At 42.5% G+C, this 27,543-nt stretch overlaps 1 protein-coding gene across 5 annotated transcripts in view; it reads left to right on the plus strand.

Moving 5' to 3' along the window:
• cnksr2a (connector enhancer of kinase suppressor of Ras 2a) overlaps positions 1 to 27,543 on the plus strand; it is a 59,605-nt gene that overhangs the window by 18,054 nt on the left and 14,008 nt on the right. Inside the window, exons 4-24 of one of the 5 annotated variants that reach the window (XM_069159756.1) lie at positions 540 to 627; positions 1,185 to 1,226; positions 3,288 to 3,407; positions 4,009 to 4,068; positions 4,427 to 4,495; positions 5,975 to 6,121; positions 7,161 to 7,273; positions 7,399 to 7,553; positions 8,065 to 8,154; positions 9,928 to 10,142; positions 13,058 to 13,109; positions 15,198 to 15,373; positions 16,291 to 16,364; positions 16,476 to 16,547; positions 17,928 to 17,995; positions 18,309 to 18,409; positions 18,816 to 19,034; positions 19,468 to 19,609; positions 19,954 to 20,178; positions 22,239 to 22,426; positions 24,284 to 27,539. In XM_069159756.1, coding sequence (XP_069015857.1) covers positions 540 to 627; positions 1,185 to 1,226; positions 3,288 to 3,407; positions 4,009 to 4,068; positions 4,427 to 4,495; positions 5,975 to 6,121; positions 7,161 to 7,273; positions 7,399 to 7,553; positions 8,065 to 8,154; positions 9,928 to 10,142; positions 13,058 to 13,109; positions 15,198 to 15,373; positions 16,291 to 16,364; positions 16,476 to 16,547; positions 17,928 to 17,995; positions 18,309 to 18,409; positions 18,816 to 19,034; positions 19,468 to 19,609; positions 19,954 to 20,178; positions 22,239 to 22,426; positions 24,284 to 24,481 — 2,614 coding nt within the window. In that variant the 3' untranslated portion in view covers positions 24,482 to 27,539. Of the gene's footprint in view, positions 1 to 539; positions 628 to 1,184; positions 1,227 to 3,287; positions 3,408 to 4,008; positions 4,069 to 4,426; positions 4,496 to 5,974; positions 6,122 to 7,160; positions 7,274 to 7,398; positions 7,554 to 8,064; positions 8,155 to 9,927; positions 10,143 to 13,057; positions 13,110 to 15,197; positions 15,374 to 16,290; positions 16,365 to 16,475; positions 16,548 to 17,927; positions 17,996 to 18,308; positions 18,410 to 18,815; positions 19,035 to 19,467; positions 19,610 to 19,953; positions 20,179 to 22,238; positions 22,427 to 24,244; positions 27,540 to 27,543 lie in introns of those variants that run through there. The other 4 variants (XM_069159758.1, XM_069159761.1, XM_069159760.1 and 1 more) reach the window with 4 other exon arrangements.

Below are 27,543 nucleotides of genomic sequence, written 5' to 3' on the forward strand. Positions count from 1 at the left end.
AAACCTTTGTTACACTGTCCACCTTCAAACTGCATTGAAACTGAATATTTGTACCAGGAACTAGTATCAAAAAAAAATGTTTAAATGCTGCGCAGCCCTGATCTTAAGTGAATATCTGTTGGGTTTTGGGCTGGGAAACTATAAAGTTAATTTGAATTAACTTTCTGTCGTTTAACAGACCAAACAACTATTAATTAAACCCCCAAAAATAATGCTTGGGCGATGAATAAGTAATGTAAATAATCATTCGTTGCAGCTTCACACCGATGTAAGCGCCTTTTTAGGTCATGCCAGCTACGCGTTGCCACTTGAGCGATTTGTTTACAGTGCGCGTACAACCTCACGGTTTCATTTACATACGAAGGGTCGTAAAGCTTCTCCCTCTCTCTCTTTGTCTGTGTTTTGCATACGCTCGATGTCTGTGGCGTTTTTTTGTTTTTTTTCCCTCACTACAATACTCCTGTCCGTCTTCTGTGCGCATCACCTAATGTAGGCGGAAACACGCTGAGACATGCTGCTGTGTTATCTGTTCCTCCCAGGTCTCCTTTTGCTGCAGTGGCAGACTACTCAGTAACCCGAAATAATGTCATTCAGCTCTGCCTGGAGCTCACCACCATTGTACAGCAGGTGTGTGCAATTGTTTGTGCATCTCTGTGTGTGTGTGTGTGTGTGTGTGTGTGTGTGTGTGTGTGTGTTTTTGAAGGCTGATAGCTGTTATTCTCCTCTACTTGAAGTGCGAGGCCGAGGGGAGCTGCTGTGGGTTTGTCATAACCCCCCACCCCCCCCCCTCTCAGAGCAGTGTGTGTGTGTGTGTGTGTGTGTGCGTGTGTGTGTGTGTGCGTGTGTGCGTGGGTGTGATGCAGCAGCCTCCGACTCTCGCAGTCCCCCGGCGAGACTCGATTCTTTGCTATTTATGTCCTTTACAGTCTTTCTTCGGTGTGACTGATGTGTGTTATAAATACGTGTGTCTTGTTTGTGTGGGCGTCTTCATCTCAGGAAGGGTATAGATGAGCGTGCAGGTGGCGGGGTTCAGTTAATGCCAGGAGGCCTAGACACAAGTATACAGCGGTTACCGTAGCAGCGTGAACGGCATGAGATGGTTGAGTGTTTTTACTTTTTATTTTTTTTATTTTGCGAGACAGGATGTTCTGCTCGCGCTACATTAAATTTTTCTCGTCCCCCAGGACTGTACAGTGTTTGAGACGGAGAACAAAATCCTTCATGTGGTGAGTCCTGCTTCCTCAGCCAGCTGTCTCTTACTTGCTCTCTGATGATGGGTATATAACGTCCACTCCCCCACCCCCCACCCCACATTTCCCCCCCTCATACATACTGATAAAATACTCCACAAAAAAACATAAACTCAAAAACTTTGGCTGCAGTGTACTTTAATGCCGCTTCCAGGAAGTGATGCTGCTTTTTTCCCTTTATTTATTTATTTATTTAGTACTTTTTTTTTGCCCTCCCAAGAAGATCAACACCACCGGAGCTATGACCAGGAGGCGATTAGCTTAGCTTAGCATAAAGACTGGAAGCAGGGGGAAACAGCTAGCCTAACTCTCTCCTGGACTTCAGACCAAAGAGTCCCGAGGAGATGAAACTGTTTTAAACAATTTTAAACATTTCAGGGGAAAAGTTTCTGTTTATTAGAGGAGACGCCGACTAAAAGACGGAACAAAATTTAAAAAAAAAAAAAAAAAAAACCAGGTTCGATATCTGGTCTCAGGTTCACCCTCTGGATGTTCTGTTGAAGCACTGATGGGCGCAAATGAAAATTTAGACATATGAGATTTAAAGAAATGTTAGTTATGAGCCTCAGAGGTGCCGTGTAGTTATATTTTTTTGTAACTTTTGTTGAGCTAAGCTAACTGCCTCCTGACTCCTGCTTCATCCGTACCGTTAGCTTTGCAAGTCACACAATTTGAATACTCCACAGTTTGCAGGGTTATGTTATATATATATTTTTTTTAAGTGAAACCAGATACAAATTCCTGATATCTCAGTCTCATTGTCGCCATTATCGATTTTCTCATCTTCTTCTCGGCAAGACAGCAGACACACACATTTCCTATAATGTTATATTGATAAATGACAAAAACACATTTTGTTTTGTTGTGTCCTGCTGAGCGACGAGGTTTGGAGTGTTTTTTTGCCCGGAGGTATCGTCTCCACCCCTTCATCTAGTCTGCGGCGCTCGCAGCATTACAAATGACATTTGAAAGATTGAACAGAAACATTAACTTTCACAAAAGCGTCCCAATTACCGTACTTAGATCGGTGGTTCCCAAACTTGGATGGCAGCTAAAGTTTAATTAACCTTTTTCACAGCGGACGCTGTGATTTGTCAAACGCAGGTGTAACTAATGGCGTCGCTAATCGCTGGAACGGAGCCATCGTTATGTTATTAGTTTCACTTGGGGCTTTCCCTGTTGTGACAAATCGGCGTGCCTGCTGTGAAGGAGACCTACGAGTTGGATTCATTTGGGAATAATTACAAAACAACGGGTGCTCTGACGCGAGAAACGCTGTCGAGATTCAGGTTCAATTTATTTAACAAAATGACAACAAGTTACAAGATGGAACGGCTTTTTTTTTTTTTTTTTTTTTTTTTTAAAAGCAAAAAAATCTATTATATGTCAATACAGTAGGAAACGTTGTCTTTTTTTAATTTTTTTTTTTTTTAAATGTTCTTGCAAAAGTTTGGGAGCCACTGCTGCAGATTATCCATGAAAAACCCAGTCAGCACTTTTTCTTCCAGCTACTTTCTAGCAGGGAAATGATCCCTGAAACTGTTGACAGCATATTGAATGGAGTCTGGTGTCTGCCAAGAAAAAAAACAAAATTAAATCTACCTCCATTATATTTGAGGGGAAACAATTATTTCACAGATAATGAAACACAAAATCAAGCCAAGAACAGTGGCTGTTTGCCCGAAATCAAACTTCAATCTGACTCGAAATCAAATGGCCACTTTTGGGATTTAATACAAAGGGGGCAGATTTAGTCATTCATTGCAGGCTTACAAAGAAAATATTGTAGATATAATAGCTCCCGCAGTAAATACACCCAAATGCACGCTTTTTAATTATCAAAAGAAAATACTAGTGACGACTGTATTTGTGTTATCACCTCAGTGAAGCCAAAAGAGAAAAAGAAAAAGCAGCAGCAGCCTTTTTTTTTTTTTTTTTGTCGCAGGTGGCGAAGAGGTCTCTTAGAAAAACAAGTTCTCTGTTGTCTTAATAAAAGCCCCGTTTGTTTTGCCGTCCTCCCTTTCCTCTCCTCTGCAGTGTAAGACTCTGTCGGAGGTGTGTGAGCACATCGTGTGCGTGTCGTCGGACCCGCTGGTTTCCCAGTCGGCCCACCTCGAGCTGGTTCACCTCACCAACATCAAAACCTCCGAAGGCCTGGTAATGACTCCGTTTATCTGACGTGGGTTTTGTCCTCCCTTTCAGTTTGTCCCCAGACAGATGAAGAAGAAACGTTGCAGCTATATTAAACGCTGTGTGTTACTGTCCCTTTAAAATATGAGGTCACACAATATTTATGGCAATAACATACATACTGTAAAATCGATGTGCTTTTCTGCATTTGAATGACTTTCTGAGGGGGAAAAAAGAGACAAGAAAACGGTTCGATGTCTTGATTCATTTGAACAAATATGGATGAAAAACATTTCCACGACGGAACATTTTCATACTTGAGCAAGAGCACTGGATGTCTTATTAATACTTCAGCGATTTAAAAAAAAAAAAAAAAAAAAAAGTTAAGTTTGTGGCTGTGGATTGAATTATACCTAAATCTTGAGAAATCCTATTGTCAGTCCTTTGCATTCGGCCAAACATCCTGCAGAGACACACCATCTGGTTTGAGCTCAGTGGGGCACTCGTTCGTTTTTCAACAGGACAAAGACCCCAGAGCAGCATGTTAAAAAAAAAAAAAATCTTGAATGAGTCGATCTCTTCAAACTTTTGACCGTCTTTTTTTGTGAAACACTTTTCTGTCCATCAGGGAATGTACATCAAGTCGACCTACGACGGCCTCCACGTGATCACCGGAACCACCGAAGGGGTGAGAGACTCTTATAATCCCATTTTTCACACCTTGAGCTGCAGCAGGCGGTTCACTTTATCTGCAGATTTCCCAGCATGCCCGGAGTGAGTGTGTATGTGTGTGTGTGTGTGTGTGTAGAGAGCAGATTCTTCCTCAGAACAAATCTGACACTTATATCCATAACAGCATATCTGATTCTGTATGGATGACTCTGACTCTGCAAGGCTTCCCCTCCCTGTTCTACAGTATCTTGTTTAAAATACAGTTTGTTGTGAAACTTCTCCACAGCCGGCGTACAGCGATCGATACCCTCAGATCAATTCATAGTCTCTCTCTCTCTCTCTCTGTCCCACTTCTGTCTTCTGTGTCTCTGTAGTCTCCGGCTGACCGCTGTAAGAAGATCCATGCAGGAGATGAAGTCATTCAAGTCAATCACCAGACAGTGGTGGGTTTCTTATATCCTTGAAATACATGTTTTTGTGTTTGTTTGCGGGTTTAGCGTGCTTAGATCTTCCTAACGTAAAACACGTGAATCTAAATATATTATCTGAATTGGATGATATGCGTATTACAGTGCCGTTCTGTCTGTTTTGATCCGTTTTTACCCACATATAGTGCATAACTAAAGAATTTCCTCTGCTGTTGATGAAAAATCTGCAGATTTTTTTTTTATGTTTCTCAAATTATCATAATTGAAAATATATGCCTGTTTGTTTGTTTTTTACAGCTTTTCAGATGTAAATATTCCTATTTTTTATAATATTGGTGGATCAAATACAAATGTTCAGCATGCGAGGGGGGGGGTCATCCATAACCATAATTCAACAGATAATTAGCTCATATTTAGAGCATTTTATTGTCTTTTACGCTCATTGTTTTGGTTTTTTCGCAGCTTTACTGTTTTGGTCATTTTTGGCTGCAACTATTGTCTGTTTTCAGCAAAACATTCTCTAATAAACCTTCTTACAAGCCACCTGCTCGACACCAACAGCAGATGGATACAGTTATCTGCTCGCTGTTGAACATGGTAGCTGATTTAGCATCTGAAGACAGGCTTGTTTTTCTTGGGAGTTGGTGGAGAACAAAAACAGCTTAGAGGGGAGTTCAAATAAAAAATAAATAAATTTAAAAAAAATTGTCAGGTGCTTCAAATAAACGCTAAGGTTGCTTAATGTGTAAATCCGAAACCGTTTGCACACATGATTGTCACGTATTCGTAGTTTGTTCCTGCTGCCCCCAACTGGCAAAATATGGCATTACAAGTTGCATTTAATCGAAAACGATTTATATAAATAGTCATTTTACAGTAAGATTCACTTCTTGTTTTTAAGCCTGTCGTGTTATCGAGTCCTTAAAAGGAAGTTCCAGGTCTGTGTTTTGTGTTTTTGTTGTGGGACGACCTCTTAAGTGTAATCAGATCATTCACTTTTTCTTCGCAGCCTCCTTTGGCATTATGATCAGATCTCAGGTCAGTCCAGTGAGTACAATTTTAAGATGAGGCCAACAAGCAGAAATCATCGCATCCCGGTAGCCATTTTGTTTTTGTTTACAAAATCTCAGACGAGAGATTTCAGCAATGGATGTGAAAATAGTGGGTAAAATTTATTTATTTATTTTTTTTTTAAATGTGAGAAGATATATGCTAAGATTGCATTTGTTTTCAAATTGAGGGCAGGTTACATCACACGAAAGCTCTATAGATAGAACTTACCACCTCCACACCCACTTGCCTTGCACAGAAGGCTCAACGAGCGAGATCCAACCACGACGTGGACACAATTCAAACTTTCAGGCTGCTTCTGAACGCTCGTTAGTGTATAAATCGGGGCGTGATTGTTTGCTGCGTTTTTCCAGGAGGATGATTTAATTTAATTTTTTTAATTTTTTTATGCCCCTGACGCTCCCGTCCTTCTCCCGTCCGCAGGTGGGCTGGCAGTTGCGCAACCTGGTCGGCTCGCTGCGGGCCGATAAAGGCGTCGTGTCCCTGACCCTGAAGAAGCGCCCGCAGAGCACGCTCAGCTCCGCCCCGGCGCTGCTGAAGAACATGCGCTGGAAACCTCTGGCTCTGCAGGTGGGGACCGGCTCTACCTTTTATAGACTTTATTAAAGAAACCGTGCGCTGGCCCACATAATTCCCCCGCGGTGGTCCCTCTCCCCCGTACGGACGCAGCCAAAGCGTGTAATTAGGTCAGGGAGCTGTGGCTCGGCGTAGTTTTTTTTTTTTTTTTTTCTTTTTGTTTGCCGGCCGAAACACCCTGGAAAAGTGAATGGGGGAAGGGAGAAGCGACGGCACCCTCCGCCCACATTCCCACAGCTCCCGCGAATTATGAAATGGTATCTCCCTAATTAGCACTGATTCTCTGCACAATCAGGAGGAAACACAAAGGAAGGACGTGTCAGTTTTTATCACAGCTTGGGTGTTATTTTTGTGGCTTTGCCTTTGTCCCTATTGATTATAATAACATTTGTGTTCACCAGAGTGATTGCTGAGGTCTGGGTGAACGCTGATCACTTTATTTGTAAGGTAAAATTAAAAAAAATTCAGAGGTCTGGAACCAGGCTAAAAGTAACTGAAACTGTTGGTAAATAAGTGTAATATGGCAAAATCTTTATCAGGAATTTTTGTCTACAATTCAATATGATGCTATATTAAATCATAGTGCAGAGTTGGTTAAGAATTTCATATTTTGCCTGCGCTTTCCTTCTCTAAAGAAGTTTTGTTTAACCTGTTTAAAACTTATTTTAATCCATTCCAATTTTTTTTTTTTCTGATGTGTCAGATTAGAATACAATCGGGAGCCGTACAAGAGAAATTAATCCAGATAAGGATTTCCACTGGGTGTTGAGTTCAACTTTTTAGAAAGTGCTTTACTATTTCGTTGTCATCGAACCTTTCAACAGTTGGAAACTCCACACACACACACACACACACACACACACACACACACACACACACACACACACTGATCCTCGTTAGCATCTACGTTACAGAAGTTGGGTTTACAACTAGAAAAATAAGATTCATGACAAACATTTAAGATACAAGAGACCTTTAAAAAAAAAAAAAAAAAAAAAAAAAATATCTTCCTAACCACATCTACTTTCTTTAGCCAACCAGAAGCCCGGGCAGCAGTTCGGCCACGCCCTCAGGCACACCCACCAAGAGCTCCGCCCTCCAGGACCTCTTCATCCCCCCTCCGCCCGCTGAGCCGTACCTACCCAGGTGTGGTTTTTTTTTTAATTTTTTATATATATATAAACCATACAAAGAGCACAACTGGTGACAGTAAAAGATAAACTCGTGACTTTGATTTACATTTTGAAAATCTGCCTCTGCTGTTGCCATAGAGACGAGACAGGAGCCCTGTCTGGAGATGAGCCACCCCGTAACCATGGTGGCATCAGCGTCGCTAAGCGCTCTGAATCACCGAACTCCTTCCTGGACCAAGAGTCTCTCCGGCGAGAGGAGGAGGAGCCCGTGTACTGCACCACGCCCACATACGGTGCGCTCTCGTGATGATTGAGTGTGTGTGTTAATCTCATTCTGCTGAATTGAGCCACTTAGAGGGAAACGATTGTGAGAGTCAGTGTCCACCTGCAGCTCCGACAGAAAGAGACGAGGCCCGTTACATCGCAGGTAAAAATACATACAAGAATCCTGCAGGTTAAGTAGCTTTGAAGGTTATTTAAATCTGACAACATCAGCTCGATTCACGTCTTGGTTAAATCTGTAATATGTGAAACACTCAAAGCAACACACAGACACAGTTAGTGAGTTCCTGTTTTTTTTTCATCCGTTCATTCACTCGACACAAACTACACAAAGGTGAACATCTTTCTTTGGAAACTTTGGGATCTGCAGCAGAGGTTAAAACTCCTGGACGCCCAGCATAAGTTTGTGTCGACCGACCCATCTGGCGAGGCTGATATTAAGTTTTGTAATTGTGTGTGTGTGTGTGTGTGTGTGTGTGTGTGTGTGTGTGTGTGTGTGTGTGTGTGTGTACACACTTGTAGGCAGGCTGAGGCCCATCTCCATGCCCGTGGAGTGTAACTGGGTGGGCGACTACGAAGACCCAGCCAAGCTGAACAGAGAAAACCGCAGAGGTGAGCGCCGGCGTGTGGAGCGCATATGTGTCTCCTGAAGAGGCTGTTAGGTTATTTTTTTAAATGTTCATGTCACTAAAGACATCAGTGTGTGTGTGTGTATGTGTGTGTGTGTGTGTGTGTGTGTGTGTGTGTGTGTGTGTGCGTCTCCATCCCTTTCTCTTAATTCTCCCTGTGATTAGCATCACAGAGGAATGAAATAAGAGGGGATGATAAGAGAAGTAGTAAAAAAAAAACAAACAGGGAAAATAAAAAAAAAAAAAAGAAGAAGGTAGAGGGGTCGGCACAAAGGCAGAGAAAATGAAAGGCGGCCGTGAAGGGAGGAGGAATAAAGAGGGAGGGAGAGGAGAAAGAGAGAGAAAAGGAGGCGTGAGAGGAGGCATAAACGAAAAAAAAAAAGAAAAGAAAAAAGACTGTTCTCCCTGACCTCCACCTGAATCACTCTCAGTTGCCATGGCGACGCCGACAGCAGCTCTTCTCGGTGTCTCATTTTCCTCTCTGGCCGCTGCCTAGCAACCAAGGGGAGGACAAGAGGGTGGGAAACGTGGAGAGGCAGAGAGAGATGGAGAGAGAAACCTGGGTTTCCTCCCTCGGCGGAGAGGTGAAGAGAAGTTGAAGAGGTGGAACAGACGCCGGGAGTCGAAACGGATGAAGTCGCGCAAATAAGCAGCGTCACAGCGTCGGGGAATTGGACTGCCAGCACGGAAATAAAAAAAAATAAAAAAAATATGGCATCTCAAAAAACTAGGGGGTTCATTTCGATGTGACTTTAACAGCACTTAAAGCACACAGGAAACAACCGAAATGTTTCCCGACGAGCAACATTTTGTGACCGAAAGGTTTACTTTACCTTTAAAGGCCGAAAGGCTCCGAGTCCTCCGAACAGACACCAGTCGGACTGTACTCTGTTGTTATTGTGAAAATCACATTGTTTACATTTACGTGCCAGCAGCACGGTTTCCAGGCGTACGTTAATATTTTTCTTCGTCCGATTATTTTTAGCCGTTTGTACGATCGATAATTCTACAAACCAGACTGACGTGTCTTAATTTTTGACATAAGAGTTAAAGCCGATTTGAAACCAGCCTGCGCAACAACAATTTGTCTCCGTTTCATTTTCCCCGATGTAAGCGCTGACTTTCGTCTACTTGTTGACTTTGTAAACAAATGCATTCTGTCTAAAACGTTGGTTTTGTTTACTGTTGATTGAGCTCTTTTGTCATTAGTTTTATTCGCTAAATATTCAATCAAAACGCCGGAGAAGCGGCGGATGGAGAGAGTGGTTTTTGTAACGGTCGTACGGGCGATGATCGGTGACCTGTTTTATCGATCGGGGGATTAAACACGATGCACGATTCTGCCTCTGAAGTCTCCCTAAAACAACTTTAATGAAACCGATGGAGCTGCTAAAACTAAAGGGTGAACAAATCAGACCGATAGGTTCGATCCCATCTGAAGGCTCTGCAGCGCGTTCAAGATTGTTTTCACGATAACTGATTCTCCCGGTGATGATGCGCTGATTAAAGGTCAAAAACTCACCTTTTATTTATTTATTTATTTATTTATTTTTTACTCAAACTGCCCTAATTTTTCAGAATCCGGATGATTTGACCTTTTACTGTTTTATTTATATATTTTATAGTCTCTTATTAACCCAGAAAACCTCATCCTACGCACCAGTGACGAAGACGGGTACAAACAGAAGATCGATACCTCTGATTGATACTGAATGTTGGCGGGTTTATTTATTTATCTCCTGATCGTGTTTCGCAGAGGCGTCGCTGTTGCGTTACGTGGGACTGTCCTGCGCCGAAGAGCGGAACGCCTGCGACGACTACTCCTCCCACACGGCTCGTCCGGGCAAGCGGACCAATGACACGGCCAAGCGCGCCAAGAGGCGGAGCCACCACAGCCAAAGCCCCTCCCACTACGTCCTCCAGACCAATCAGAGAGACTCGCCCCCCAGAGACCCCGCCTCCATTTATCACGTAAGACAGTTACTTTGTTTGTTTAGGTTCTGTCTCTCGTTTGTTTATTTATTTTCAGTTAGTTCATTTCGACATGACTGAAACTCTCACCTTGAATTCTGTGTACAAATCCAGATGTCTTTCTTTTGGGTCCTTAAGAAAACTTATCCCAATCATCCGACTCAAAAGATGTCCATACACAACTACTGTTTTTTTTTTTGTTTTTGGTTGGTTTGTTTGGTTTTTTTTCCACAAGTTGCGGTGGTTTTCCTGCACTTGTCAATACCTTCCCACATGTTGTTGTTGTTATTGTCTAGAACCTACAGTACATACAGCATCTACGGTACTACAGTCACTTTTCTGAATTTTGTCATCAACTTGATACTAAAGTCAGCTCCTCCAGGACTTCATGGAGTTTTTTTGTGCTGGATTTTGCTGTGGTTTTTCTCAAAAAATTGCGATGTAATTTGAGGAGTTTTGAGGTTGTTGTTTTTTTGCGGTAAAATTGGAGTAAATAGCAAAAATTGCCAGTCAAGGAAAGTTGTGATTTAAAAAAAAAAAAAAAAAAAAAAAAATCTTTTTAAACTACTACTTAATAATAAGTCATATGTAATCACTTCCTACAATAATAAGCATGCTGCAGAACACAGAAATTTGTTGATCTAATGTTGTTATTGTGTAAAAAAAAAAAAAAGAAAGTTTAACTTGTAAACAAATTGCGAAAGTAATGGAGCTTTACAAATCAGTCTGTGACTCTAATATAAAATACAAGGGCTTCATCTGTAAAATGAGGCTTTTAATTACTTTTTAAATCATATGAATTCAACACGGACTGTACAAAACCAAAATGGAGTCTCTTACAACTGGAAGTGTGTTTCAAACTAATTTAGCATATTCCTCGTTGTCATGATAACCACTTTTAATTTTTGTCGGTGTAATTCAGGCGACAGAACAATCTGATATCAGCGGCGTGTCACCGCAAGGAATCGGCACACGTGGCTCCAGTTACCTGTTAACCGTGCAGACATGAACGTAGCGTCATGATTCTCGACACGAAGGACAAAAAAACAAAAACAAAAAAAACGCATAATTTTAACACGAAGTTAAAGGAATACAAAGTGTGATTGACAGGTGTTATCTCGGAAGTGTGGAGCAGGAAAGCACAACACTTGGCTCGTACCGTCAACGCAGCATCTGAAGTGTTAAAAAAAAAAAAAAAAAAATTGAAATTCAAAGCCGAGTTGCAGTTACTTTCTTCACGATTGCATAAAAACAGCTGCAGGCTGCGGCTCAAAAAACAAACCGGAGAAGCAGGTTCTGAAACTCGTCTGACTTCCCTTCGGTTGCCTCCTCTTTCCGATTTGTTGTGATACTAATTCGACAGTCAGAGACTCGAGAGACTTTAGAGAAAGGAAAACACGGGCTTTTTTATTTATTTTATTTTTTTTACCCCTGGTGAGAAAGTAAAATGTGAATCTGAGCGAATGCTGACTCGTCATTATCCCCCACTCCCTCCCCCTCCCTCCTATTCCTGTCCGCCCCGCCTGTCCGTCTTAGTGCAGGGCGCCCTGCGCTCCGGGCAGTCGGTTCGCCCGGCGGTGACCTTTCATACGTCTTTGGAAAATTAAAAGCGCTTTCGGTGTGTGTTTACAGCGCGCACGGGCGCTGCGGTGGCAGATGGCGTGTCAGTGGGAGTGGGCGGCGACCGTGTCATCCGTCCCGCCGAGCGCCGGGGCTGCGAGTGGCCGCGCTCCAGGCTCGGACACGTGTAATGTTGTGACATCAGAGCTGGTCTGTTGCCCCACCCGACCCGCCGAGAGAGGTCACGTCAGAGTTCGGCCGCTCCGGACGAGGCGACGGGTCTTAAAGGGAAAATAAACACGGACTGACTCTTCTGAGAGGCGTCACTCAAAGTCAAATCTGAGCACGACGACGTGATGCACACCTCGTCGGACGTGAATAAATGTCCGAGAGAGTTTCGACGGAAATACGGTCAGATATATTTTACAACAGAAGTAGTTAATAAGTCTAATGTGAGGCGGAGAACGTGCAGGAGAGCCTGTGGGATTGAGAAAGTGAATCACTGTGTTTGTTTTTTTTTAGGATGATAATCAGAGATAGCGTGGAGAAAGTTTTTAGGTCACGTATTTGGGCGAAACGCCACGACGACTTCTCGGTTTCTCGCTAAATATAGAACCTCAGCGGCCGCCCGCGCTATCAGACCGTGTGTTGGAAAATTTGACATTTACTTCGCGAAACTGAGAATCTTCACATTTGTAGGTTTTCTTCAGTGTCAAAGTGACTCTCTGTAAATCTACATTGATGATTCGGCGTTATTAGCCCGTCGTGTCACACTTTGGAAACCTCTGTTTCACATGTTTGTCCTTCACATTTTTCCTGCAGAAGTTTCTGTTTTGATCCACGAGGCGACAGAGCTCTATTTTTCTCACACATTACCTGCATGTCCTGTTGTGCCACCTGAACCCCCCCCCACACACACACAAACACACACACACACACACACACACACACACACACACACACACACACACACACACACACACACACACACACACACACACACACTTCCCCCTCCCGTCGCTCCGTTCTATGTTTAGAGGTGTGAAAGGTGCTAACGTCCTCCGTGAGGTCGATTTTTCCATCCCTGTGTGTGTGTGTGTGTGTGTGCGTGTGTGCGTGTGTGTGTGTGTGTGTGTGTGTGTGTGTGTGTGTGTGTGTGTGTGTGTTCGTGCGAGCGAGATAATGAGAGAGGGGAGATTTGTCTTTGTGCCTCCTCTCATCGCTCCCTAAGAGCTGTCATCTTTTATATCCCAGGATTCATTGCAGCAAACAAAAGGCCACTGATTCATTCTGACAGCCTGTTCCCCTCTCTTCCTCTCTTCCTCTCTTCCTCTCTTCCTCTCTTCCTCTCTCAGACATACCAGCAGTCTTCATCTCTGCAGTCAAAGACCAGGAAGAAGAATAAAGGTAAGCGGGAACGCCACCTGTTCGGTGGGAGCACACGCTGCCAGTTGTGGTCACTTTTTCAGTCACTCGAGCTGATTCATGCTGCGAAAAATGGGAGAGCAGCTGCTGCTGCTAACCTCAGGAACACTTCATTTTACACATCTGCAACTCGGGTCATTTTCCTTCAGACGTAATGGAGAAAAGTTGGGAGAATAAAGCACAGGTACAACCCTGGTTTAACACTATGGGGGGGGGGGGACAAGTGATGTAATGAATATTCATTTTCTTATTCATTCATTCGTTCATTGTCTTGCGTGATGACTTATTTTGAGACTTATAAAAAGTGTAATAGTCTTTGAGCCGCAACTACAAACTATTTACATCATCAACTAATTAATGAATCAATCAATTTGGCTTCAGATTGTTTGTTTTGCTCCACTGACAGTTTAAACTCCACAAATATTAAGTTTGCAATCATTTATCATTTATCATTTTTTTGTATTTTTGCTTCATAAATTCCTTAAATGTCTATTAATGAATTGATTAATTGAGTAATTGTTGGTGTCAGTGTCATTTTAATGCATTTTCCAAATGTATTTGATCTTTTATTGTTTATATGTAGGTGAAGGGACTTTGGTTGTTGGACTCTAAAGAAATCTTGACTTCTGGTTTGTTTTAATCAGTTAAAAAAAAACAACTGTTGATTTTTTGATCCCATTAATAATGATAACAGAAAGAACAGAAGCAGTTTTTCCTCTTTGTAATCGTGTCGTGCTCTCGCTGTCTGTGCAGAGAGCTCCGTATTTGCATTTGAACACATCGTGCTCGTTTCACAGATTTTGATGAGCTGTGACTGGACCGCCGGCGACGCAGCCTTCAGTCTCTGTGCATACATCTCACAATGCAGTGTTTCATCATGTCAGACAGGCATCACTGTACAGATGAAAGCTACAGATGAAAGTGTCTTGTTGAAATGAATGAGACCACGGTTCTTTTCTTTACTGTGGTTTTTTGTTGTTGTTGTTTTCTTTAGCTGATTTTACTCCCCGTCGTCAGTGTCGTTGCCTCTTTGACCAAATCGGGTTTTGTTTTTTTTTCTTTTTCGATCGACATGATGGAAGTGATTTCTTGTTTGTTTTTTTTCTCCACCGGCCTTTCACTCCGTTCACCATCTGCCATCTTGAGAAACTCTGAAAGCTTTCGCTCCATCTGCACGTTTCCTCGGCGGCTTTGTTTGTTTACAGCAATTACATCAAAGTTAAAAAAAAAAAATGAATGTGATAATTGATGATTCACTGACCGACTGGCACTCTCATCAAACATGTAATGAAATGTTAGTTACTTTTTTTGGCTCCAGTGGTGAGAGAACAATAATCCTCTTTTTAAAGCCAAATTCGTGATGGTATCAGTTTTATAGTCTGGAGCTGCTGCTGAGAAACATTATCATTCAAGAGCACTTTCAGGATGTGTAGTTTCTTCGGTATCAGGGTGTATAACTTATTAATCACCTGTAGACTACAAACCTTTCCACATTGCATGTTTGAGCTTTAGACCTTTTCTTTTTTTTTGTGTCCGGCACTGTGGAGGAAAAGTTGTTTCCTTTAGAGATACGCCGCCACAGAAGTAAAATGGAATATGGACTCACCGGCTTCGTTAAAAGACTTTTCATACAGCGCAATTTTCCTAAATTGGTAGCCAAGTTTTCTCGGTAATCTTTAACGAGAGGAGCCTGCTGTAAAAAAATAAATGTAACAGGGCTTTTATGCCAGAAAAGAAAAAAAAGGCAATTTTTATGAAACACCTCTTACCTTCCGTCAAACGCTCAAAATCCAGACTGAATTCTCGCCAAGAATTACCGCTACATTAGGACGTGGCATTTTGTGACAAGCTATTTTTCACACTTCTATGAAAGACAAGGAGCGAGCACTTACAAGCAGCAGTTAGCACGATGCGTTACATTTTGAATGACACATTTTCCCCCTCTTTGAGTTCATGCTTTCTTCCAGTTTTTTCAAATTAAATTTTTTTTTTTTTTTTTTTTTTTTTTTTTATAGTCTTTCTGTTTCGCGAACGTCGCCGCCTTCACGTTTCCTCCCGTGTTGTTTCCAGGACGAGCTTTGGCCTCGCTGAGTCGGAGGCGTGTTTCCTGCAAGGCGCTGGGCAGAGGAGACTGCGAGGGCTGGCTGTGGAGAAAGAGGGATGCGAAAGGTTACTTTTCTCAGAAGTGGAAGAAGTACTGGTTCGTTCTGAAGGACAACTGCCTATACTGGTACATCAACGAGGAGGTACGTCTCCCAGCCTGAATTTGTCCTTTTTCCCCGACACAAAAAAGTTCGCGTTTCCCAGAGTTTGGAACGTATTACAACACATTTTAGGAAGCAGGGATCTGAAAAGTGAGAAGTCATGATGAAATTTGTCAAAACTATGCTTGGTGTGATTTCAATGGAAGCTACGCAGGGTTTTGAAACAGCTCGGTTGCTGCCGGGTGACAAAGACAAAGAGAGAAGTTTCCATGAAGTCAGACTTGTTGCTAAGAATATTACACAGTCAGGATCAATAGTCAGGTAAAAGGATTTCAGCTTACATTTGTATAAAGTATACGTTTTGGGAATTTTTCTGGACATGTCGATGTACGTTTTTCTCTGTGAAATGGTCCAGATTGATATATCTCAACAGCTGAGATTTAGTAAAGATTCATGGTTCCCTCCCCCCCAAAAAAATGTATCTAAAATTAAAATCTGACCCTGTTTTTTGGAAATAGCTCAACAACCATTAGTCGAATTTTCATGAACCAACATTCTTGGTTCCAAGAGGATAGACCGTACTGTATTTGATGTACTCGCAGCTTTTGCTCTAGCACCACCATGAGATTGACATTTTTGTCATTTTTAACGATATATTTTAGCAACTCTTAGTCAAGTTGCAGTGAAATTTTGTACGAACATTTACGGTGCCCAGAGGATAAACCCTATTTAATTCGGTGATCAAAATCAATCAGAAGTCGTCAAACGGTTTGATTGATGCTTAACGAAAATGCATCCGCAGCCTGAGACATTGAAAAAAAAACGAACCGAAAGCTTTTGAAACGATCCCTGAAAGCGGCGCGTGTTCGGAAAGCCACACTGAAACAAACCGCTGTCCTTTTGGCCCTTTACTTCCCACGAGCTTCTTCCTCATGTCTCTCTCCCGTCCGCCGGTTCAGGACGAGAAGGCCGAGGGTTTCGTCAGTCTTCCGGAGTTCAAGATCGACCGGGCCAGCGAATGCCGCAAGAAGTAGTAAGTGCTCGAAGAAAACGCTTCTGTGTCGCAGTCGTGTGCATTTCCTTCGTGTGCAGTTCACGTACTGTTGAACGTACTGCAAAAATAAACCTCCCTGTGTCTCTCCAGTGCTTTCAAAGCCTGTCACCCCAAGGTCAAGAGTTTCTACTTCGCGGCAGATGGAGTGGATGACATGAACAGGTAATGCAGCGTGCGCTAAACACAGATGAAGGTTACGCAGCGGGGCAAAATCCCAGCTGGGTGTCAAAACACACAACTTCCTGTTTTGTTTTTTTTTGTTTTTTTTCCCACCACAAAAATGTGTTAATTTTACTTGGGGAAATGTTTCTGTTTATCAGTTGTCTGTGAAAATATCGGTGCCAACAGGTTCGTGAGTTTGTTCAAAACGACTGAAAGACATAATTTCCCTCGTTTTCCAGCGACATTTAGAGGCAGCAAGGTATAATGACTGGACTCATTATGTAACTGTTGTTGTGGTTAAAAAAAAAAAAAAAGAAGAGATTGCACAACCTTAAATGCTAAAGAGAGGTTGTTACGTAACCGCAATTCACCTCAAATCTATCGCTGGTCTTCGTTCTCGCCGCTGAAGTGACATCTAGTTCTTTTTTCCCTTTTTTTTTTTCACGCTAATTTTGTTTTGAGAACATCATATCCCTCTTTAAAAGCTTAACACTGGCTTATCAGCTGGAGTGCTTTTGGAAAATTGATGCGTTGACGGTGTTGACGTCCCTTTTTTTTTTTTTTAATACAGCGCTGCCCACCCGAATACAAAATAAAAGTGCAACAGATGGAAGTTTGTTACATAATTTGACCCATAAAATAGACCCAGAATAGAATCTGCTCATCGAGATACACGTTTCACACGCAAGCCTAACAGGATAAAAAAAAAACATGCGGTGATGACATTTTGTGTCCAAAAGGTCAAAAGTCCCGCTTCGCTCTGACATCAAAATGTTCTGCAAAAAAAAAAAAAAAAAAAAATGTTCCGTCCTAATTCAACGCCGTAACTCGGGAACAGAAGGCGAGACTGTGACCATATTTCACATTTGATTTGACACTGAATTAATGATGCTCATCTTTCGGCGATGCGCTCTGTGGTTATAAAGCTCCTCCGTGTTGGCAGGTTGAAGATGCGTGTGAAGCATCATCTTTTCAGAATTTGTAGTTTCTTCGCGGTGACGTTCATATTTGAAGCATCGTCTGTTGTCACGGCTACAAATTTGCGTTCGATCAGAATCAGCTTTATTGGACAAATTCCTTCAAATGTTTCGCTATATATATATATATATATGACATGAGTTTGAACACACATGAATGTAAACTGCAAAGAGTGTCTTCTTGGTAAAGAATAAGTAATATATTTTTACATAACGTATAAATCCGTCTCTATTTCCTTATTTGGTGTACTCTCAGCTCACTTTGTGTCAATTTCAGGGCCTCTACTTTTATACCTTTTCACATATTGGGTTTTGATAAGGTAATAAAAAATGAAAACAGTTCAATTTGAAACCATTATTTGTTTTCTAATAACAAAAAAAACCAAATCCTTCTTTCTGCTAGGTGGCTGAGTCGTCTCAACATGGCCGCTGTGGGCTACGCAGAGCGAGAGAGGATACGCCAGGAGCAAGGTGAGGGTTCATTCAGTGACTTGCTGAAGGGCACGTCAGCAGATGGCTGCTGCAGGATGATGTCTTTACCCACCGAACACACCGATACTACTATTCTAATTGAACTTGCCTATATTTTCCACGACACGTGTCGGTTTCATTAAGTGTCCAGACACCAACCGCTATTATCTGACAGTAAATTCGAAATGTTGTGTTTTTAACTGTTTCCCTGCTTCATGGATGTAACAGACGGGATGGCTGGAAAAATAATCTGCAGATGGATGGATGAACACACGGATGTTGTATTTCTGACAGTATGCGTGTGGGTTCCCAGCAGATTACTGGAGTGAGAGCGAACACGAGGACGAAACCACCTCCAGCCCCAAACAGGACAGCCCTCCACCTCCCTACGATACCTACCCACGGCCTCCATCGGTGAGTCACACGCACATGACTGTATTCCTGCTCGTATAAACTACGTACTGTACTCGAAGGCACAAATCAGGCTCGCCTTTCCTCCACAGTACATTTGAACAGTTAAAGTTATTGCCAATTTTAGCCCACAGGGAGCGGTAGGGATGCATTTGGTGTAATTGTTGCTATAATTGAACCTGGAACTGGTTGCTCTACATTATGAGTCTTTTTTAATCCTGGTATAAAAAAGAAAAACTGAAACAACAACAGTGGCTTTTTAGTTCAGATAATCAGGGTCACCAGAAACAGAGCCTGCTGAGATAATAGTAATAAGTCTGTGTCTTCCCATCTCTTTCTTACCCTCTCACACACTTTTTCAATCATCACGCCGCCTCGCTGGGGGAAATCCTTTTCTTCTCTCTGTCAGATGAGCGCCTACTTGGAAGGCCGAACCACTCGACTGTCTTCCACCGAAACGTCTCGCTCTCGCTCGTCCCAGGAGGACTTCCTGTGCAGCGAGCCCCCTGTGGCGGCCGCGGAGCCGCAGTACCACCCCGGTCCTCTAGGGGGAGGCACCACACACAGCGGGAGAAAACCAGGGGGCAGCAGCAGCAGCGACGTGCAGTACAGATGTGATCCTGTAGAGGTGTGTGTGTGTGTGTGACGGTGTTTAACGTGGTTTTAACAGATCCTTTAAAAGTCTGAAAAAGAAACAATTGATCTTTTAACAATTAAGGTCATAAAATGTCGTAAAGTCTTTTTTCAATTTTGTGAAGTCTGAAAGATTTTATCTGATCGTATTTTTATTGTGTCTCCATGAACAGAAAAGCGAGCTAGAATTAGTTAACTTGTCTCGAAGGTGAGAAGCAACAAGAATGGTTGCAAATATCAGTTTTAAGACGACTAGATGTGCTAAAAAGAACTTTTAAACTTGGGTTAATTGAAATGAAAGCAGTCGAGTCCCATATTAAGTTAGAAAACCACAGATGGTATGTGAAAAAAATGTGCCGCCAATGAGCTCATAACCGTCCTGAAACACGCTTTAACAATCTGTTCGTCTCCGTGACTGGTTCCTGCAGTACCGCTCCAGTCCTGCGGGGGGCAGCAGTGAGACGGGGTCACCGGGCCGCTCTTCGTCGTCTCAAAGACGCTCCTGGCAGGACCTGATTGAGACGCCGCTGACTGAGGCGGGACTACACTACCTTCAAACTGGACCACTTGGTAACGCACGAATTTACCAGAAGCTTTATCCAAAAAAAAGTTGTTTATTTATAATCGTGATAAAAAAAAATCAAAATAAATCAAAATCAAAGAAGCCTCAAATAATTTGTCCCTGATGTGGTTTCTGTTACATTAATTGCTTCTTATCACCTTGATGTTTGTTCACGTGTTAATTTATCCGACGTTTGTTTTGAATTGGTGATTTAACGCTCTAAAAAAATGATAAATTAAATATCCTGTAGCGTGTTGTGCAGTTTGTCCTCCTGAAGAAATGAGTCACGCCGTATTGATTGCTGCAGCTCGATTGCTCTCGCTGAACGCGTTCCTTCTTCTCGACGTTGCAGAGGACGCCGTCTTCGCCGAGCCGGGCCCGGGCGGCGGGTCGATGACCGCCGGAGCCGTTTACACCCTTCCGGCGCAGAGGAATGTCCCGTTGCCCGTGGCGATGCAGAGGCTGATCCCCATGGCAACCCAGGGAGGGAAACCCCGCAGCTTCACGCTGCCGCGAGACAGCAACCTGCACGCGCTCCTCACGCCGCCCGCGAAAGAAGAACCGCAAACACACAACGGTGAGTTCAGGCCGGGAGCGTCACGCGCCGTGTGAAACACGAACAGGAGCTCAGAGGGATTCAAAGCTGATCCAGCCACGTTTTATTTATTCAGCAGGTCGGAAAACAAAAGAAAACCCTGCAATAACACCAAGAGGAGAAAGACGTCCGTATACTTTTGGGCACCAAAGTAAAACGAGGGTACCTTCAATAATAATGGTATTTAGTTGGTTTTTTTTAGGTTGTACTCTAAACAGTAAACGTCTAAATCAAATCAATATTTGCCTTTAAAGCCATTTTTCTAAGCTGTTGTTCCCAATTAGGGGGAACTTTTGGATACTTGGAAAGATTTTAGGGTTATAAATTAGGATTTTATTTGGAAGTGTGTGTACTCATATTGACTCAGCTGTAACACCAGAACACTGCTGCTGCTGCGAAGGTGTAAAAACCAATAAGGCGAGCCGGTTCCCATACAGAGTTTAAAAATAATGAAGAAAACCTTTTATATAATTGAATGGCGAAAAATAGCAGTTAAAGGAAATGTCTAAAATGATATAAGAAACAGCTCAATGTAACTGATTGATGATGGAAATATCCATCATCACGGCAAACTAGACAGACTAACTACCAAATCTATGTTTATTTGTGGTTTAAATGTTCACTTTGAGGGATTTAGTGGGATCTACCGGTGGGAATTTAATATCCATAATTATGTTTTCATTTGTGTATAATCAGCTGAAACTAAGAGTGTTTGTGGTTTTTTTTTGTTCTTCATATCAACATAGTTTCTACAGTAGCCCAGAAAGGACAAAAATCAAACTCGAAATAAGGAAGCAGTGAGGTGCGTTCAGGTGGTCGCAGTCTACGTCCACACCACTAGATGCCGCTAAATCCTACACAAGGCTCCTTTTAAAAGAAACTTTTCCAATCAATTCGAAAATGCTGACGCGGCAAGTGCGATGACTTTGGAACAGGTGTCACGTGAGCTATTTTATTTATGTCCTCTAATACGTTAACGCTCAGGTTGGAAATTCAGCCGTTTTTCTATATTTTCAACGAGATCGACTTCAAATATTCAACAGTAGCAAAACGGTAAAAGTCACTTGTACGGTCGCGTACTTGTTGAATCAGTATGTGCTGCACATACAAACAAGCGAAAGGCTTCGACGCTCGTAGTCCTTCCTAGTCAAAAAAAAAAAGGGTGGATGTTAAGAGTTTAAAAACCTGAGCTGAATTCTGAACCAGCTGTAGCCTTCGATATCAAAAGAGAAGCAATAATTTAGTGTGGTAAAAAAAAATAAAAGCCTGCATGACCTTCTTTGTGCCACTGAAAGACAGAAGAGGTTTTATTTTGGTAGATGTAATTGTGTGAAACAAGCTAGAGCATCTCTCTGTTGTATTTCTTGGTTAAGAGCAAAGAGGAAAAAACAACAACAACAACAAAAAAGTGTCTCTTATTGAATGACCGCCACCAGAGACTGGAAAAAAGAAAGAAAAAAAAAGAGAGGAAGATCTTTTAAGGTGAAGACGTCAGTACGTGTGCCAGATATAAAAACCGCTCTCAGGCAGACACTTATCCGTTTAAATCATCATCATTATCTGGTAACACACGCCGCAGTCATACGCCGATCTAATGAGGCTAATGAGAGCCGCTCCTGTTGCCGAGGTGAGACCGGCGGCGTGCCACAAAACGAGAGTGCCAGACGAAAATAGTAAGACGACGTGATTTGTGCAATCGGGTGATTTTCTTTTCTTTTTTTTTTTTTTTTCTTTTGAAGATTTGTTAGAGAGTTGATTGAACAATGAATAATGATGTGAAAGGAGGAAGTAAAGCTGCCAAAGTGGGGGGGGGGGGACGGAGGGGGGAGGACGTCCCTGAGGCTGACAGAGAGAGAGAGAAGAGTGTTTTATCATTATTAATAATCTGTCTGCGACTAATACAAGTCATTACGGTCCTCCGGCGGTCCGGCGGACACGTGACTCGTCTCCTCTCGGCTTCAGGATCTCGAGAGCGAGTCGGAGAGTTTTCGGCTTAAACGTTTTGTGCTTTTCTGTGTGTTTTTTTTAATTTTATTTTAAAGGCGGCAGTGAGGGCGCGTCCCTGGGCGACCTGTTTCGGGCGTGCGAGCAGGGCGGCGTCTGTCCTCTGGGTCGGGGGTCGGAGGCCAAAGGTCAGACAGAGTTCAGGCAGTCCTTCCTCCGCCGGGCGGCGGACCCTCAGCTCAACGACCGCCTGCACCGCCTGCGCATACTGACCTCAACGCTGAAGGTTGGTTTCGCACGTCACGAAACACCCGCCCACAAAAAATGTGACCGTCCAATCAGAGCGCAGCAACCGTAACTAGGCGTAGCGGGCCCGTCTGGCTTTTGTAAGCTCGACTCGTAGCTAACTGCACTTCGAAGGCAGTTAGTTTTTTTTTTTTTTTCTTCTTTCTTTGTGAGATTACTTATAATTAAATACAAAAATATTTTTTTTAAAAAAGCACCATATTTCAGTTTATCTTAACGGTCCAGTTTGGTCAGATTCCTCGGCAAGCTTTATCGAAACCTGTTTGTTTGTTTTGGTTCGCAAACCTTTTAAATTGTCACCCTTATTTAGAAATAATAACAATAATAAGGGATTTATTTTATCGCAGTTCATATGAGGTCATTTACTGAAATATCTCGCTTCAATTTGACCAACATTTTCTGCTTCTCAACACAGAAATATTGCTTATTTTTCTGTCCAGAATGACCTCTTATCACTCGCTGGCCGGCCGGATTACCTTAATCGAATTCCCACATGAAGGCGGCTCCCCGTTGATATAAACGTCTCTCTCTTAATTATTTTATAAAGATATAATTAAGATATTTATGGTAATTTCTGACCCTGCTGCCCCCCCCCCCCCCCCCCACACACACACACACACACACGCTGGAAAGTGTCTGTCTCGTTGTTTTTTAGTGCCGTCCTCTGTCTCAGTCTGTGTCCTCGGTTTTGGTTTGAGTCTCCGGCTGTGGATCGGCCGTCCGTGGCTTCGTGTCGTCCGAGGCGGCGGTGATGCCGCCTGCGACCGGCTCCTTTTGTTGTTGTTGTTGTTGTTGTTGTGGCTTGTGTTTGTGTCTCTCTGGAGTTTGTATCTCTGTTGCTTTACCTCCGTGGTCGGCTGGCGAGGACACGGGGTCTTGATTTATTTAATTTTTGCGAGGATCTGTGGCGTTTGGCTGGAGGAGCTTACATGTTTGTTCCCTGTCTGGCGTCCCTTAAAGGAAACATACCAAAGCTTTTTTGTTTGTTTTTTGGGGGGGGGGGTGGGTGGAGAGTTTTGGATTAAAAGTTTCTTTGTGCTGTAGAAACCAAGGTGACCCTGGTAGATCCTACACTTCAAAATTCTATTTACAAAGGATCAGGCTGGATTTGTTTGCGTTCAGGGAGCTTCAGTGTTCTCTGTGGAAACAACAAAGTCGTGCATATTATTCTTTTTATGCATTTAAAAACTGCACCGCAACAAAAGGAATACAGTCAAGAAGAGAAGATGAAAGCGATGCTGGATTTTTCTCTGTTGTGGCAAACAAAAATAACGACAGAGGAGATCCACGCATGCTGTGTTTAGTATTATTTATTATCATGTTATCTACAGAAATAAAGATGGTAAAGAACCTGAATCTGTTTTCTGGACACGAAGCACTTTACTCAAATCTAGTTTTGTAAGTACTTGTACTTCACTGGAGTATTTCTACTTACTATTTCCTTAATGGACTACTACAGTTTTAGTTGATTTAGAGTGTAATCAATGAATACTTTTGTGATGTATTTTTTGATAAAGATTGAAGCTCAGTAGCAGTATGTAAAGTGATGTTTACACATTAATGCAACGCCATAATATACAGGAATATTCTTCATAATGAATATGCTGAATGGAGGAATGGTTTCGATGTCCACATCTCTTAAACGAGCAAAAAACGATCAGCTGTTTAATCCCCCCCCCCCTCCAAATCTTAGTGTATCCCAGTAAGTGTGTGTCTTGCCTTTCCGTGTGTCTGCGTTTTTTTTTACAGAAATAGTGGCTTACGGATATTTTCTTTTCTTTTTTTTTTTTTTTAAAAGTGACTTCGCCCCTCCTGTGTTTCTGCATCCCCCCCATAGGACAGGGAGGGGGAGCTAGCGTTGATTGACAGGCTGCTGGCCAGTCCCCAGCTGTCGTCGGCCGAGTTCCAGGAGTGGAAGAGAACCTATCAGGAGCTGTTCACTCAGGACCCCGACTCGCCCGCCGAATCCGACCCCGGCCCGCCCCTCACCCCGTCGCTGTCGCACACGCACTCCTACATCGAGACGCACGTGTGACGCGCAGAAAAAAAACAAAAACAACAACCTCGCACTTCACACACAAAAAAAAGACAAACTTAAAAAAAAAAACACACGCTTTAAAATTAAACCGCTGTCATCGCCTGATTTCCCGGGATCGAGTTGAACAAGACTGCAGCCGACGGGTTGTTTTTTTTTCCCTTCCTGCGACCGAGCGTCGGTGCGGACCGCGACGGACGGACCGCGTCGACGGCCGACGGGGGGGTTCGGAAACGCTCTCAAGCAGCCGCAGCGTAAAACGAGTGCGACGACGACAGCTTGCCCAGGAAAAAAAAAAAAAAAAACCTCAACGATCTACGAGCCGATCGGGTTGTGCCACCGCAGCCGGGGGGGGAGGAAGAGGAGGAGGAAGAGGAGGAAGAGGGGGGGGGGACGCAGACGCACCGATTTCTTTAAGTATTACATGTTAGCTTTTTGTGCTCTGTAACCTAAAAAAAAAAAGTCTCCATGGAAACGCCACGCGAAGAAGCGCCGACACCGACCGTGGGACGACTTTCACCGTCTCCATGACTCCCCCGTCCGGAGGCCTCGTTCGTCCCGCTTCTGTTGTGCTCCTGATGTCTGTACCGACTGCACGGTGTCTTCGTAGACTTTTTAGCCAACGGGCGACATCACGTTTGTACTCGATCAAGCCTTCTACTTGATGTCTATGATGATATTTACCGTACAGTGAGTGTTACAGCTGGCGACGATAAGCAAAAGGTCTTTTTTTTCTTTTCTTTTCTTTATTTTTTTTTTTAAATCCACTCGTCTCGCTTTCTATCTAGTTTTAGAGATGTTTGTTTGTGCCGGTTCGGTAGATTGACGTACAGTGCTGGGCTGGACCTGAAGCATGCACACTTGTCTCGGAGTCGGACCCATTTAAAGGGAAAATAATCCGCCCTGAGATGCTTGAACTGACCTTACCCTTTTAGGAAGCCCGTCTTTTAGTGTGTTGGGTTTTGGAGTTTATTCCACCTGATTTTACCAACCTGTGTTTAACACTTCACAATTTCTCTCGTGTGCACGTCGCATGTCTTAACGGGACCGATTGGGAAAACACTTGTGCCGTTTAACGTCAAGAAGCTTTCAACTTGTTCCACATGTAAACAAACAGTAGACGCCGGTGTCTCTTCAACTGATAATAATAATAATAATAATAATAATAATAATAACTCTCCTTTGAAACATCTTACATCCCTGGTTAATGGGCCGCATTGGAGAAGCCATTTTGAATGTATTTAATAACATAACTTACTGGATTTATCTTGAAATATAAGACATTAAATACCCGATTTTCCTTAAAAAAAAAAAAAAAGTGGGTTAAAAGCTTTTTATTGGGAATATATTCAGGATGAAAACTGGTTTTCCCCCTTTGCTATAACGTCATAGTAGACGATTTCAAAGAGTTTTTAAGTGAGCGTTCGTTGTAATAAACACCAGAAGCAGGTTTGAAATCATTTTGTTATGAATTACAAAACAACGTTGGCCCCTATAAACCTGTAATTTTAGCACGTGCAGTCGTGGTTTTTAGTAGTCATCTTTTTGAAAGGCTGTAATCTTTGTTTGACGATCGACTTGTTTCACATGTCTCGTCGCAGGTGGTGATTATTGATGCGTCGCCACGGATACCTTTCATTCACTCGAGGGATTTTTTTTTTTTTTTAAACATTTTTTTATCTGACATCGATGACGAGTAATTTAGCGTTTGATCGACGGAGGCTCGAATGAAAGATGAATCGTGGAGCTGAACCCACGTCACTGAATTACTGTAACACTCGTTGATTTTGTCCTTTTAAAAGTATTTTCTGTTATCCGCATCCCAATATTTCGTTATGCTTGACGTTTATGTTTTTCGATGCACATGCAGCGCGTTGCTACGTTAACGTTTCCAACTACTGGCTTTTATTTCAACGATGCCTTCAGGGCCCGTAAAGGCTTTTTAAGAAGAGGGTAAATCATGCCACTGAAAAGTGATTACTTATTCTGTTGATGAACAGAATCAAACCCCCTTTTTTTTTTTTCAGGAATCTGGGTTTGCACAAATGTAGTGACGCAAATGTTTCTTGGCTTTTTAAGTCGTTAACACTTCTGGTGTTCAGACGGTTGGTCTATCACGTACAGAAGAAATGATATTTCTGTTTCTGGACCTGTTTGCTCTTCTTTTTTTTTCCCCCGTTTTCAGTGGCACCCTCCTCTTCAGTAATCACACCTGAGATACGATCGTAACGACTACAGGTGTAGAAAAGTGGGAAATTTGTTCTGCTCGCCCAAGAAACACAAAAACATCTTCAAATTTTTATTTATTGATTTATTTTTTTTTAAAGGCAAGCAAAATACAAGAACATCACAGATTCATTCTGCTTTGTATAATCGTGTTAAAGTTTCCACGGGTGGATTTTTTTTTTGTTTGTTTCCCTCGGAGACCATTTTGGCTCTCCGCATCCTGCATGTAACAGAGAATATGAAGAAATATTTGCATAGGAAATGAAATATGGATCTAATAAAAAAAAATAATTATAGTTTGTTATTTGTACCGCTGCTGCCAAACGACTTAATACTCAGAGACACTGCACAAAAACTATGAAAGCAATCGTACGTACACACACACACACACACACACACACACACACACACACACACACACACACACACACACACACGCACACTAATAAGCACACAGTACACTCAGTTTGAATGCTCTTTCTATGCTGCTGCCCGTGGTTGGTTGTAGTAGCATGTCTTTGTTGTAGATATATATAAAGAAAAAGAAAAAAAAGAAACACTATTCCTTTTTCTGTTTTTGTGTTTTGAAATCTCTAGATACAGTAGATCTCTATTTATAGAGCGCAAAACTAAGTGTCTCGGATGATGTTCTCGAATTCTATCAGGATTTGTTTTTTTGGGGGGTTTTTTTTGGACAGACTGTCGTTGAGTAAAGATTGTTTAATGTTGAATCTATAAATTATAGTAAAACAAAACAGTATTTATTTACGTGATGACTCTACGTGTTCTGTTGGAAGATGAGGGTGGCTCAATAAAGTTTTGGTCATTTGGACGAC

The sequence above is a fragment of the Embiotoca jacksoni genome, unplaced genomic scaffold (assembly GCF_022577435.1).
Source record: "Embiotoca jacksoni isolate LCO1_2020_lvr unplaced genomic scaffold, fEmbJac1.0.p SCAF_25, whole genome shotgun sequence".
Taxonomy (NCBI): Eukaryota; Metazoa; Chordata; class Actinopteri; family Embiotocidae; genus Embiotoca; species Embiotoca jacksoni.